This window comes from Anopheles arabiensis, chromosome 2 (assembly GCF_016920715.1).
Source record: "Anopheles arabiensis isolate DONGOLA chromosome 2, AaraD3, whole genome shotgun sequence".
In the NCBI taxonomy this organism is placed as follows: domain Eukaryota; kingdom Metazoa; phylum Arthropoda; class Insecta; order Diptera; family Culicidae; genus Anopheles; species Anopheles arabiensis.
Window position 1 is genome coordinate 84,951,154 of NC_053517.1, and position 14,978 is coordinate 84,966,131.

The following is a 14,978-nucleotide window of genomic DNA, read 5'->3' on the forward strand; positions in this document are numbered from 1 at the left end:
TTTAATCACAGAAGGTATTGAATACTCAGTGTGTAAAACAAACGTAAGAAAGTTTGAAATTATACAACAGGATGTATGCGCACCTTAAATGTATGAACAAGTCGCCTATATTTGAACAGACAAAAGTAGGGAATGATATAATTTTGAGAAAAAAGGGGTATAGTTTTGTGTTATAAGGTGCCATACTTTTATTTTACAGGGCTACACAGCACCGTTACTAGGTTATATGGCTTTGAGGGGAAATTATCTTGAAATGTTAAATAGTAATTTAGGGCTCATAATTGCTAATGCTGTGCAAAGTGAAACTTTATCATAGCCGAACCTTAGCTTTATTGGTCTCTTTTTATCCCCAATGTTATGCTCGTACCTCGTTAAGTCAAAGTATGATTTGCTCGGCAAGCTAATTCGGTATGAAAATGAGATGCATTCATGTAAAGTTGCCGAGCGTTTATATGTAGTTGAAACTTACAAAACTGTTACCCCTTGCGCACATTCTTTCCAACCAAATGTGAAGCGTGTGGAAAAGTTTGTGCACGCCCACGGTGCCCTTTTTGTGTTTGTGCCGAGCGCGTGCATAAGCATGATTCTGATTCTGCGAAAATTATGCATTATGCAAAACAGAGCGCAAGCACTCATTTGGTGGGTGCAATAATATCACACAACCCGAAAGGCAAATATAATGCATCGAAATTCAACGTTGAGAATTTCACCGAACCGAACGGAACTAATTTTTGTTGAAAAAATGCTGCACAAACCGAACACAGATGTTGCAATTGTCTTATACCTTACTGCCAAAACAACGAGCCACCGTTTGTTGCAGGATATGATGCAGCTTTTGAAGCATGCAGCCAGCAGAATGGTAATCGCACAATTTATGTGCCTTCAAGACTTTCAGAACCATTGCAGATGCAGCAGGTTGGCACACTAACCTCACTCATACACACTAACCCCACATAACACACACTAACCACAACATAATGGAAATCCATTGTGGCATGTTCTGGGTGTTGATTTGTCCCCACGTCTCTCTTCCTTTCCCCTTCATCCCTCTCGGCCAGTGGGGAAACTAATCGGGTAGGCATCTCTCGGTGATTGCCATCTACTCTGCCAATATCATCATCCCTTTCCCCCTCAAAAGCACACGCGCTAAACGCTCGCTTACGAACAGGAAAATGGCCCAAGCTCTTGGGAGGGCATGTTGCCAACGAATCCCGGCAATCTATGGTTATGGGGCTCGACATAGCATTGGGCTTTCCGCGCTGTTTTCCTGGCTCTCCCCCCACCGCGGATAAACCATGTTCGCGAGCACCGGACCGGATTTTGGGTTTGCGCGTAATCTGCCCACAAGTGGCGAGCAGAAGCTGAGGCGGTTTAAATCTGTGGTTTGTTGCAGATAGCAGAGCAGATGAGCATCGCAGGAGCATGCTCTAGCACCATCGACAGTAGTGCGGTGTGGTACCTTCGGATGCAACAGATATGTCCAATCCCCGTTGCCCAATCGACGGCTTTTGAGGCGAGCGCAAGATAGGGGATAATTTAGTAAATCTTCACCAAGGTATCGTCACCAAGCATCACCTCTTCGGTCGGGTGTCGGGTTGTTGCGCTTTGCGATGGAAGTATGCCAAAAAAGGGCAGAGGATACGCGCGGCGTACATCGTTAGCTAAACTTTGCTACAACCGGAACGAACGCTCGTGTACACTATGTGCGGCGGTTCGCATTCTTGTTCCTCATCGGACTAGACCATTCCTAGGGCACAAGAACTTCCTCTCAATGTGTCTTGCGCCACCACGCCCGCAATGCTTTTGCCAGGATTAGCGTTAACAATGCGTCTTCCGCCTCCCTTTTCTCGCCTTTCTCGTTACAGTTAGCGGCCATCATGTCAACAGCCAAACGGCTGGTGCTATCGTTAAGAGGTCGTAAAGAATCTCACGGCACCGCCGGCACCTCCTCGACCCGGCTCGTCTCCGCCAACAGCACGTCGCCCGGCCACGAGCTCGACGAGATAGCGGTGGTTTCGGTCGGCGCCGAATCCGGCCACGTCTCCTACGGTAGCTTATCCCTCGGGCACACCAATGGACCCCGCTACATACCAGGTAAGTGGTGCGCTAGTGTGCTTGTTTCTGCGCCTCATTTTCACCCCCGATTTCCCTTACCACCTCACCGAACTCGCAGACATACAGTTTTTGTTCGTCGCAAGAAGGCAGAGAACACAACCGGGCGGTGGTGTTGGTACGCCTCATCAGCATCATTCTTTGGGAGGTTGTACTTTTTGTTGTTGTTGTTGAGTCGCTGTGCTTCAAAACTGATCCCACTGCTGGTTGGCCGTTTTGCTGCACCTTTCACCCATAATCAACGGAGCTTAAGGGGGATAATCATTTTTCACGTGACACGCCTGGCTCACACGTTTTGTTTCGAGCGCTGGAAGTGTTTCTATGAGTAGGCTATAATGCAAGAAGAACAAAAACTCTATCGTGTCGATCGAAAGTGATTTGGGGATCGTTCGGGGCCACCTCGGGCAGCCCAATAAAACCCACACGGATGCACCGACCGTTTTTTTGGCAACACACACCCTACACACACACACACACACAATCACACATAGACGCGGGCATCGCTTTCCGGCGTACCCATACCCGACGTCATGAATGTGCAGCCACGGGCGCGGGACCAAGCCGTAAAAAGTTAAATGTCAATCAAATTGGTGTATGTGTGTGGTTGTTAGCCATTTTGCTAAATTGATGCCAATTTCTGTTGCTGTTGCATCATCCACCCACTACACCCCGCCACCTTTAGCTTCACCAAATCGTTGTCATTATCGTCTGCACCATCGCCATCATCATCATCATCATCATCGATTGTGTGAACGATTCCCGGTGACCGGGGTTAGCCCGTTAACCGTAACACTTCCAGGGAGTTTCCCTTTCCTAGCAGTTTCGGGGGGGGAATGGGACGTGTTCTGGTAATTTTCATAGTTGCAGAAGTTTCTCTGCAAGTGGCAGTAGAGTGTGCGCGCGATTGTGTTATTGATGGTGCCTAGGCTGTGTATGTTTTTTTTGTTTGCCTCCTCCCGGATGAGCCACAAGAAGTTTTGGGCCATTTTTATGGATGAGTTTTTCTTATGTTTTCCCTTCCTCCGATTTCTGTCGATGGGGTGCTGCCGTCTGGAGAACTATGGCCGTTCATCGTTTAACGAAATCAAGAGCACACTCTCCCTTTCTCTCTCCCTCTGGTTTGCTTGATGTCGATCTTGAAGCTCAATTAGGCCGAATGGTCGTTAAGGACAATTGGTTTTTGCCATTCGGGAGCCACCAGTTTCAGTTTTTTTGCTATTGTTGTTGTGTGTCGTGGTTGTTATGGCCATTGTTAACGATTGGAAAGAGGATATGGACACACAAAGCGGTACAGATACATTCGTTCTGAAAGCTAAACAAATTGGCTCTATGTTGAAGTAGAGTAAAGGTTCGTTGCTTACATCCCACCTCTTGTAATCTTAAAATGGTTAAAACGTTAAACGTTGGATGGTCGTTGATGTAATTTTTTATTTATTTAATCCAAACGATCTTGTTTTAATGCAATTTGCCATTAAAAAAACAGTACAATTTCCATGTTTATAACACCTTTCCGCTGGAAGCTGTAGTACGTTCAATTAAGGCTAGCTGCAAGCGTTAGTCGCACAGCAAAATCGAACGCAAATATTCGCTTACCACGCTTGCCTGGTTTCCACGGTGGGTACCAAAAGCAAAAAAAAACCCGCCACTCGACGACAAAAGCTTCGGCACCGGAAATATGCTAACGGCCATGCAACAAGATTACAGCGGCGCCTTTCCACACCCGCACGGACGCACGATGGGTGGGAAACGGTTACCGCGCAGCGCGAATGGCAACCAAGTTGCATCGTTCGAGCGCTTCTGCTGGAATTAGTTGCAATTAATTTATTAAATTCATTTAACCTGTTTTTCCCTACGTCCGTTGCTTTTCCGTTAGCAATCAGCGGTGCCACCCGCTGGTGTTGCGCCCGGCCAAAAGTGTTGACAGTCGGCGTTGTCGGTGGTTATTGGCCAGTGTCCGGTGTGTCAGTATGTTGTATGTGTGTGTGTGTGTTTTCCCAATCCCATTTTTCCTCACTGTTAGCTTGCTAGCATCGGTACTTTTAGAGTGTTATGAACTGGTGCACGCTCAGCACACCAGTATGCGAAGAGGTGTCAATTTCCCTTCTCGCTGCTGGTGCCATGGTGTGGGGAAAGGTGCGCCGAAGGTTCGGTTGGCGGTAATGGGACTTGTCGGTTGGGGTCGGATTGTTGTGTGTCGCTTAACACCTGGCCGTCTGATGATGTTTCTGATACCCGGGGATGAGCCGTTCGGATTACAACAACCGCACTGGGACGGGCGTTGATGACGACGACTCGACGACTGTTTGAGGTTTTGCGCCAAACTGACCAGAAACAGACCGACCGTGTTTTGCGTCTTATTGCGTGAGTGGCGGGAACGGTGACGGGACGCTTGTTTGATTGGCTGGCACAAGGGCTGGGCTGGGCTCGGCTTTGGCTTTGGTGGTGGTGGTGGTGGTGATGGTGGTGATACTGCCACGCACAGAGAGGAAGAAAGAAAAAAGAAGTCACCGTCATATGGAGGCAGGCAGGCGACATACGAGGCAATTAACTTAATTAGAGATCAGTTAGTATCTGTCAGTTGAACAGTTCATTACCTTTTATCGACCGTATTGTGGGTGCTTGGAGGAAGTTTGTTTGGTCGGTGCGTTTAGCGCGCTGCCAGTACGGTCCAGTTCGACGGGTTCTGGGAGTATTGGGAGAGCTTCGACACGATATGGTCATTCGCATTGTTTCGCTTCGTTGCGTTTGGGGCTTTTAATTAGCATTGGTGAGTAAGTGTTGTGTCTCGATGTAGTTCAGGGCTTTTTGCTTTTATTTTTAATGTTGATGCCAATTTTTGGAACGATATGTAGAGAGTCCGAGTGAAACGGGAACATGATGCGGGAACTGCACTGCTGAACTCAATAACAATCGCTTTCGCTATTGGTTTTTTATTCAGATAGCAGACCGGTCGTATTTTATACTTCTTTGAGGTTTGATTTACTTAGACTTGATTTGATGTTTGAGTAATCATGTTTAGGTTTTACACGTGATTAAATTACTCAAAACTTCTTTCTTTTGAAGTTTCATAGCAAAATGATGACCTTCTCCAAGGTATTTTATCTTGTTAAAAGCCTTATATGCAAAATAAATAATTGAATTACTTTTTTTTATTCCCTTTGTTCAAAGCAAGATACCCTTTTTTACTTCTCCTTTTCAAGAAGTAAGCGCATTTATATTGTTATTGCGATATTAAGGTGCATTTGTAGGTTGAAAAAAAAATATAAATAGATGCGCTTGGGACATGGTTTTCTTTGGAGTTTGAACACAATTTTTAATCACGAGGATTGTATTTTATTCTTACAGGAACTAAATGAAATCGTTAAACTTCCCAATAATAGGTTTAATTTATGTTATCGAAAAGGCTTTTCTTACTTGAATGATTAAGATCTCATATATCAAGTACATTTTGCATGGTTTTATAGACTAGATAAATGGGCTAAAAGTCTTTTTTTATTGGAGCCTCTCATCTGTAACAAAAACAGTAAAACACCAGAAATGTGTAAGAAATGAAGTGCTTTTGATTGAACGCTAAAGTACACACCCAGCCGTCAGTATAACATTCTATCGCGATAATCGTTATGCATGCCACGTAAATTATTCATTACTCCCGAAACGGAAGCAAGATCCACCACCACCACCGCGAATGAGCTACGACGTTGTTCTAGGCTTGATTGCTCACGGGAGGTGCTACTTGCGGGAGTTTTGTCGGATAATAAGCAGTGCGCCCGGCGCACAGTTCCTTAATATAATTACAGCCCCATTTAAGACGCTCATTTGCAACTATCGCCCAATCAGCCCCTTCTCCAGGGAATCGCGAGGAACGAGAGTGGTTGCCTTTTGTGCGCTTTCAATTCTATACTACCATTCCCTTCGCCTCGCAGAAGCAGTTCACTTCGTTGTGCCGAACACTTGCCCCCCGTGCCGGATAAGCCGCGCGGTTCCGAAATGAGCTTCAGTTTGTAAACAACCATTAAAACTGTTCCCTCCACCAATCCGCCAACAAGTTCCGATGTTCCAATTTGTCCTTGTTCGTGGGTGGGTTGAGGTTCGGGTTCGGAGGTTAAGAAGTGAAAGGGGCTTTGAACACAACTGAACCAACCGCCAAGAAGCGTATTGAGCGACTTTGCGAATTTGATCCTTTTCCGCGGGGAGGATTTGGGGTTGCGCAGGTAAGAGTTTGGTGCTTGGCAGTTGGGGGTGCCGAAAACCCCCCCAAAAAAAAACGGGTTTAAAAAAACTTTGCACTGATTCCCGCACCAGGTCGCCCGGGTCCGGGTGTCGTCCATTTTACCGCACAACACTGGCGACACTGGCGAGAAGAGGTCAGCCCGAAAATGTATCCCATTACACAAAGGCGAAACGACAGCGAGGTCGTCACCGTTATCACCCTTGCTTCTTTGTACGCCGTTTGGCACCCGGTGTCGTTGTCTTCATACACAACACAACGCAGGCCATCTTCGACGTCTCGCGGCATCGTGATAGCGCGTGGGCGTAAAATTCATTAAATTTGCATAATTACACAATTCTACCGAGGGGGCAACCGGCACCAGTAGTCGAGGCGGAAGTTGCACCAGTCTCACCTTAGTAACCGAGCGGATGTGGCGAGAGACAGAAAGAGAGAGAGAGAGAGAGGGTAAGTGTGGCAACTTCGCCATAACGCGACACGCCGGCCAAACTTCGTTAGGGTTGGGCAAGATTTACTGGGGCCCTCCAAATACAAACCTGCGTCGCACCGCACCACCGAGTAGAGCCTCCACTCCCTCTCATCCCGTTGGTGCCGACGGGTTGACGGCCAGGACAGGGAGTGGTAGGTCGCTTCCGAGGCACCTCCAAGGGGTTTTTTATTTTTATTGCTGCCCCACGAGCGAGCGTTGGCGGAACGCAACCGAAAAGCATTTCATTTCAGCATTTCTCCGCGTGCGTTCGTCGGCGCGGGTGTCAGTTACCCGTTTTTTTGCCTGGTCTCCTTCCCTGGCCACCATCATTCACGATGTTCTCTGGTGCACCTCCTTTTTGCTTCGAACGTTGAGGAAAATCGGGAGCGCGAAATAAAAACGGGAATGTTCATAGCACAACCACCCCCCCCCTCCCCCCGCGTGAGGTCGGGAATGGCCGTCGTAGCAACGGGCGCCTGCCGAAACCTGGAGAAGATGGGATGATGTACCAAGCGGGGGTGAAAGCTGGTGAGAGTATCCGTTTTCTATTTACCCTGCGGAAAATGGAAAATGTCGCAGCCGTTGATGGGTGGCCTGGCCGCACGGTTTTGTGCGACGTTTGTTTTTTTTTTCGCCGTTGCTTTCTCGCGTTTTTTCGCGTTCGATTCTACATGGGCCGTTGAAGGTAGAATGGGGGGGAGAGCCAGATGATGGCAGAAAAGTGAAGGCCCGCAGGGAAAGAAATTGTAACCGTTTGCGACGATTACATCATCGTCGTCGGCGTTGCCGTCGTCGTTGTGCTTCGTTTCAGCGGTGCGTTAAAAATAGGTTCCAGTCATCCAGTGTCCTTTACGTGGCAGTGGGTTGGAGGTTCGAGGAAAGGATGAGTTTGAGGAAGAGTTGAAGAGGGGGCTGGCGCTATGTCAATGAGTGGGCACGGTAACAGATTGGAACGTTGGAATTGAAGATGACGATTTACGTCTCGCCAGAAGTGAAGGATGAACGCAAGAGCATTACTGATGAAAGCTCTACTTTTCCCGCTTTCAAGATTCTAACAAGTATAATGCTGTAATATTGCTGATATTATCGACGTACTCTGCCAGTCAAAATGTGGTTCAATCGAACGCTGATGGAAAGATGATAGACGAAGTTAAACTTAAAGCAAGCTCTGGTGCCTTTATGGAAATTTACTACCTTTTATTTTACAAAGACTTTGATCCTGATGTCTCGTGATCCTGCCAATGTTAAACAAATGGGTTAGCCGAAAGGTGTGTCATTCCCGCCCTTGCCAGGGTAAAACAAATCGGTGTATGGTGTACGACCACGAACGTGCCGTAGCGCCCTGTCTGTCAGTTCCATCACACTGCGCCAACTGCGTAGTCCTTTGGGGGGTTTTCCCCCAGTTGAAGGAAAACAGAAGCTCCTGTCATCGCTCTCTTTCACCAGCTCTCTTTCGCATTCCCTGGCACAACCCCTTCTATCCAATCCAAAAGGACCAAAAACGGACGACTTGGCCTGAGCTCACTGCAGAGCGCCGTACACAAAGGAATGCAGAGTGAAATACGCTGACAACTTCATATCTCGAGTGTGTGTGTGTGTGTGTTTACTCTACAGCATGAGATGTATGGCACATTGCATATTTCACTTCTCTCTTTTCACCTTCCCCGCCCATCGCTTTACCCAACGGTTCCAATTTTGGAGTGGCCTCGGAGTGCGCCAAAAGAAATTAACCTCTGTGGGACCATTTGCTCCGGCTCCGGGTCCTCTACACACGCCGCTGCGTCGAGAAAGACTGGGAGCAGCAGCCCGCTGGACTGAGCTGAAATGGGACCACGCCGCGACACTCCCCAGCAGTTCGCGCGCGCTCTGTTGCTACTTGGCGCCGCTGCGCTGGAAATGTAATTAAATTAATTAACAGTGGAAAATGAAAAGCTTTTCCCCTCCCGCTTGTGATGCGAAGCACTCCGGCTCGTTGAGCTAACCGGCACTGCGTGCTGGCTCATTGCTGCTGCAGCTGAACGAGAACTGGAAGAAAGCATACACAGACAGATACGTATCGTCACAAAAACACATTCCCGACCGAGTTGGGCAAGCATTTGCGCGCTCTCTCTCTCTCTCTCTCTCTTTCTCTCTCGGTCGTTCGTTTTGCGTTACGGTTCGGCGAATTCAAATTGTTGGGCCCTAAAGATGACCTCGCTGCGCCGAGTTGCGCCAAGGCTCCCTGGAGGATGCTGGTTTATTTTTTGGAGTGGCATCGTTGTCCAAACACGCTCAGTGGTGCGATAATGAGCTTGAGCATGAATGCGGCAGGTGAGCTAGTGACTGTTAGGACCGGACGGAAGGTGGCAGAGACGATGACGCCATACCAATTCTCGACTGACTTGGGTATTTTTTGGTGTTTGGGACTTTTGGAGTTCCTGTTCAGTGTTGGAGAGTCGTTGAAGTACAGCGATACACGCCACGGCATGATCTGATCTTGAGCAAGTCCCAACCGTTTTGTCATCCTGTTGGGGTTCAAGTGTGTAAAATAAAGTACCCGTCGTGATAGAGGAAGGATGAGCTACTCCGGTAGCATTACCATATCTTCGGGAGTGCTTGGACTCCCCCAAACTTTGACACACAAACACATCCCGCAGCACCGTTTTAATGAGCTAAAGCTCTTAAATCTCGTTTCGTGAAGACATATTGCAGACAGTGTACACTGTACAGCACCATAAAACCATAAAGCATCGTATCCATCATTTCTCTCCTGGCAAGGGGCGGACACATTCCACCGTAGCGCATCTACCTTCATTTCGGTGACACAGCGCCGTACTGTGGCGAACTTCCAACCCAACGGCCCGTGTCGACGGATGACAAATGGACTACTTAATGCGGCGCGATGCTTCAATCTCACCGCACGGCACACGGGTTGGCGCTCTCATAGAGGGCAAAGGACGCGTCCGTTGTCATCCCAGCCATGGCTTGGTTTGGAATAAATTTTCCCTCCAAAATCCAGTCGATTATTCAATCTTCCATCCATTCGTTCTTTGGGTGTTGAACTTTCAGGGCGTTGAAGAGAAGAATTCGGCAGACCCTCATCGTGGGCTGGGGACCTACGACATTTGCCGTGGGGCAAAAGATCAGCACGGGCGAACCTATTTCAACAGGTCTCGAAACCCGTTGTCTTCACCACTGCAACCAGACACACGGGCGGTCCGGCTGTCCGTTGTCAACGGGGGCGCGATTGGAAGCAACTGTCGTGAGTGGCACACTATTGCTGCTAAAACATTTACGTACAAATCTACTAGCAACACCTTAAGGGCGTCGCTAATGGTGTTGAAAAATGAACAATTTTCCACACCTTTCACCGAGGCACAATCGTTGTTTTGCAAACGGTTCAGTTTAGGCGGCTTCCTTCTGCTTCCGTTAGATGTCTGACACGTTAGCCCAAAACCAGAGCAACAACAAGCAGCCGAAAGCCGAAGAGAAAGCTGGCCACTTACTACCGAGTCCTGGGAGACTGTGTTCCAGTTTCTGGGGGGATATTAAACCCCATCTCCATACCGGCTCCTGTGAGCTGGCCAGCTGTGAGCTGGGGTAGGCGACCGGTTGCTGGAGGTGAAATTTAATATTCCGATTTCCGTGGAAGTACCGCCCGCGTCCCGGGCTAGCTTCGGACAGCTCTGAGTCAGCCCTTTTGCGTGCTTGGCGTGATGGTTGAGTGATTGTTTTGGGAATATGAATATCGATCAGTTTGTGCTTTGTATGTTCACTCGCTCTCTCTCTTTTTCTCTCTTTTGGCTAAGGAGTGCACAGGGCGTTTTTGGGCCGGCTGTTTGATGAAGTGAAATGAAGATTTAGTGGCTTTTGCGGTAAAACCAAGGCTTGTGCGCGCGCTTACCCTTTTGCGGTGCTGCTGGTGCGTGTTTTACAGCACCAAGTTGTTTAAAATGGTACCAGAAGAGTACGTACGGGGCTGGGGATGGGGGCGATAAATCACTCGCCACGGGAAACGAACTCACATCACGTGGAGTGTTTGAGTGATTAAATGAGAGACTGGGGTGGTTCTTGTAAGGAAAGAGCAAGAGCGGTAAACAATGTTTGCTTTAATCAAGCTGCACTTAGGACATTGTTGACTGAACATCTTAAGTAACGCACGACCAGAACGTTCCGGTTTTCGAGAAACATCAAACGAGTCACATGCAATGTTTACGAAAAACGGAAACATTTGGTCCTTCATAAAGATGGAAAACATTGCCTTGATCAACATAATCCATTAAATTATAGATGAGTTTTATCAAACATTTAACAAACACTCGTCGTTGCTTGTATCCTCGTTTTGTTGTGACTTTTGGTTTCCACACACTCGGGCACATTGAAAGCCACTGGATTCTAGTTTTCTAGTTATTTGCCTTTTTGTCGCCCATCGTCCCTCTCTCTCTCTGTCTCTGTGCTGTCGAAAAGCTCTCGTCGCACATAAATTGAATTCAATCGATTTTGCATAAAATATCGATCCAGTAGTGCGCTCCGAAACCGATAGCTGGACAAATCCGGCACATTTTTTTTTATTTGGTTGTTGGTTGTTGTTGGCTCTCTGTTCCCAACCGATTGTGCACACGATGGTTCGGTGCCGAGCACTCCGTTCGTCGGATTTGTGGGGCAAAACGTCAAAACGTCAGCACGAAATTAATATTCATGGTTGTGAGCTGTGTTGTATCGGCTGGCGCGATCGGTTTGCCAGCTGCCCAGCCCGTACCGTCGGGCTTCCGTCTGCTGCTGCCAGCAAAGCTTCCGATCATTGGCCGGGCGGGGGCATAAATCATTCAATTTGCAATTTTGCTTGCCCACACTAATCGTTTCTTACACACACACTAACGGGTGCGAGGGAAGAGATAGCGAGAGAGGGAACACGATGATCTTGTGTTTGGGAAGTTGCAGTTGCAAGCAAATGTGAGCATGTTCCCAGCATGTGTTCCCGGATCTGCTCCTGCTGCTGCTGCTGCTGCTGCCGTGGATCCAGTTTCAACGAGTTCGGTCCGGTCCAGTGCGGATGTGACTTGGCCGAAAAAAGTCATTTGAGACGAAATTTAAATACACGCTTCATCCCTGCTCTTCAGGTTGGGAGAGTCACACAGTGTGCTCTTGGGATGCCGGTCGTTGCACGCTTTTGGGATGATTTTGAGCTCAGCACAAAAGTACCGATCTTCCGTGGGAGGGGCAAAGAGGGTGGACGTGCAAGCCGTGTTCGAATGTACAAAGAAAGTCCGCCGCTTCTTATGTGCTGAGCTCTGGCGTGCAATGCGGGCACCGAGCTGGAACTGATAATTTCGTTCCCTGCCGAGTGTGAAATGTGGCTTATGGTAGGTGAAAGCTCATTTGAATAATTAGAAACTCACGCGTGCGAAGACGGCGAACCAGTCCCGGGCTTTACTCCGGAAAAGCATCCATTCCGGCTGGTTCCGTCCAAAGCGAAAAGAGAGAGGAGGTTTGAGAAAGGAAAACAACATGTTTCTTTGGTCCAATTTGCCGAACAAACGTACACACGGGTGAAAAGGGACTGCGCAGGGTGCAATTCAAGCAGCGCACTGTTCGACTGTGTTTTTTTCTTCTGTCCGCTTGCCTTTAAGAGGCAAGGGGTGTAAGATGGCGGTAGTAACCTTTTGCTTTTTCTTGGAACTTTTTTTGTGGCCTGACTTTCTTTCTTATTCGTACCCTTTCGAAAGGATTTTTCTCGCTGGCTGACGACGAGAGGTTTTTTTTTATGGCTCACCGGTGGATGAATAGGATGAAGGATGTGTAAATTATATTTCTCGATTGTTAGACGCGGGGGGCTCCCGGTGCTGCAGTTTTTGTTTCGCTTCGGTTACGAGTTTTCCTTTGTTTGTCGGAGTAGCAGCACCAGCAGCAGCAGCGGCCCGGGTGAAGAAAAATTTGAAATTCCATGAAAATAATCCAACAACAAAATCGGGGCAGAGCACATTTGGGAAAGGTGAAAAAGATTAAAATTCACGAAACTCACACACACACAGAGACACACATAAAACCAGCAGCTACACTGTTGATGGATTCTGATGAAATGGAATGAAACAAACAAACTAAAAAAACGCATCCGTAAATTGGACGAGTGTGTGTGTTCGTGTTAGCAAAGAAGCAAAACAAAAAAGGGTTCATTTTTCGGCATTCTTTGTGGGGCCGAGAGTTGCATTCGTTTTTGCTGTGTTTTGAGTAATGGAAGGAAAACCAGGAATACCATTAAATCAAAGCTTAAGCAAACAAGCAGACAGAGCGAGAGAGGGAATGAGAGAAAGTAGCAATTTTATTTAAAATGTTCATGGTATGAAGGCATGCTGCTCCTTTCGCTTCTTGCACCTGTGCATGTTTTTGTATGGTTGTGGAATTTGAATGAAATGAAAGGATTGTTTCTTCATTTAATTTGTATTCACATTTTGAAATATGTCAAAATGCTAACGGCTTGCAACAACTCAAACCAATAGCTTTTAATTGAATTTGTTTAAAACGTTCCCGACTACGAGAAGTTTAATACCTTGATTGTAGTTACAACAGCTCTTGTTTGTTGAACTAAATTTAAAGTTAAAGATCTTGCTGTTGTTTAAAACGCTGATTGCTGTATTGAGACGTGTGTTGCATTAAGTTGCATTTAATTCGGCACTAGAGAATATGGTAAGCCGACAATCTATTTATGTTACCGAAGCCTAAGCAGCCTAACAAAAGCTTAGATAACGATTTTTAATATTTTGATTTTGTTGTGTGCTATATTTAATTGAATATTAATCATTCCTTATCATACCCTCATGAACATTATTTTTTGACCGTAAACAATGAGGGGAATCACAAGGAAATGCATTTAATTTTTTAATTATCTATTTTTAGAGCCTAGAAAGTAGGGGAATTTGATTTCTTTTCTTTTGCTGTACGATAAGCCCTATTATCATAAAAAAAATAATTGAAATATAGCTAAAATACCAAAAATTTCACGTTTCATTTCACCGGGGCTCTACATTCAAAGGGAATGTGAAAGTGAAATCGCCTGGTGAAACGTTGACAATTCATATTGTACATTAAAATCTGGTGAATTTAGTCTCTCTGTCGGCGTGAAATCAAAGCTTAACTCAAATCAAACAATACAGGAATTCAAAAAAGATCTGTTAGGACCCATACGTATGTTTTCATCATTCAAAAATTTATAAATCAACGTATGCATTATAATAGCAGATAAATTTTATTCAATTGTTATTTGATAATGAGTCGAATGAATAAAATGATAAATACTGATATTTAAGGTTATAGTAATATATTGTTAAAAATATATTCAAATCGTATCATTCAGTTTACATTGATTTGCTTAAAAATAATTTAAGAAACCTATCATTTAATCATGTGGATTTTAGCCGTTGACATTTTTCACGGTGAAATATATTTCCGAAAAAGCAAATTATTTTTAAAGTGAAACGCTAAATTTCAAATTTTTCGCCCGATCGAAACGGTAAACTTGAACTGCTTCAATACAAGGTTTTCAAGGATTATATAGACATGTTCAGCTAGTTGTAGATTTGTTCAGGCATATAATAGACTCTTTCAGCGAGATATAGAATTGTTCGGAAGTAGGCGTTGACATGTTCGGTTATACTGTAGAGCTGTCACTTTCGAACCCCTTGGACTGCTGCTATTGAATTAATCTACAACTCGCTGAACACGTCTATATAATCCTCAAAAACCCTGTAATATGACATGCAATTCGCTTCACTCAGAATTTCACGCTTTGTTCACGGTGACAAATTATGGTCAGCGGGGAATGATAAGGATAAGAATAAGAACTTAATTCATTACATTGACATGTTTTACAGTCTCAATAGTTGGAAAATTGATTATCTTTTCTTTTGGTGTACGATGAGCAATATTCCATTTATTTTCAATAAAATACAGCAAAAACAAAACAGAATTTCACGTTCACTTTCACGAAACGTCTAATGCGGCCTTAACGCGGGCTTAAGACAGTTTTGTGCAGTTTTGAGTCGTAGATGCTGTCATGTGTGAGCAAAATGAGTTTTACAGAAAAAAACTGGGATCTGCTTGCGAGCTTCTTATCTTAGTTCTTTTGTGAATTGAACTATGTCTCTAATGCGTAAGCGAACAATTGCTTGAATTCAAAGTGTTCGGTAAGTGATT

General features: G+C 45.9%; 1 protein-coding gene across 11 annotated transcripts in view; it reads left to right on the plus strand.

Annotated features, from left to right (window-relative positions):
* Nucleotides 1-14,978, plus strand: part of LOC120908804 (cyclic nucleotide-gated cation channel alpha-3) — a 108,243-nt gene that overhangs the window by 31,997 nt on the left and 61,268 nt on the right. For 10 of the 11 annotated variants that reach the window (XM_040320176.1, XM_040320183.1, XM_040320181.1 and 7 more), the window contains exon 3: nucleotides 1,866-2,094. The exons of the other annotated variant lie outside the window; for it this stretch is intronic. In XM_040320176.1, the coding sequence (XP_040176110.1) occupies nucleotides 1,878-2,094 (217 nt within the window). In that variant the 5' untranslated portion in view covers nucleotides 1,866-1,877. The remainder of the gene's footprint in view (nucleotides 1-1,865; nucleotides 2,095-14,978) is intronic. 11 annotated transcript variants of the gene reach the window in all.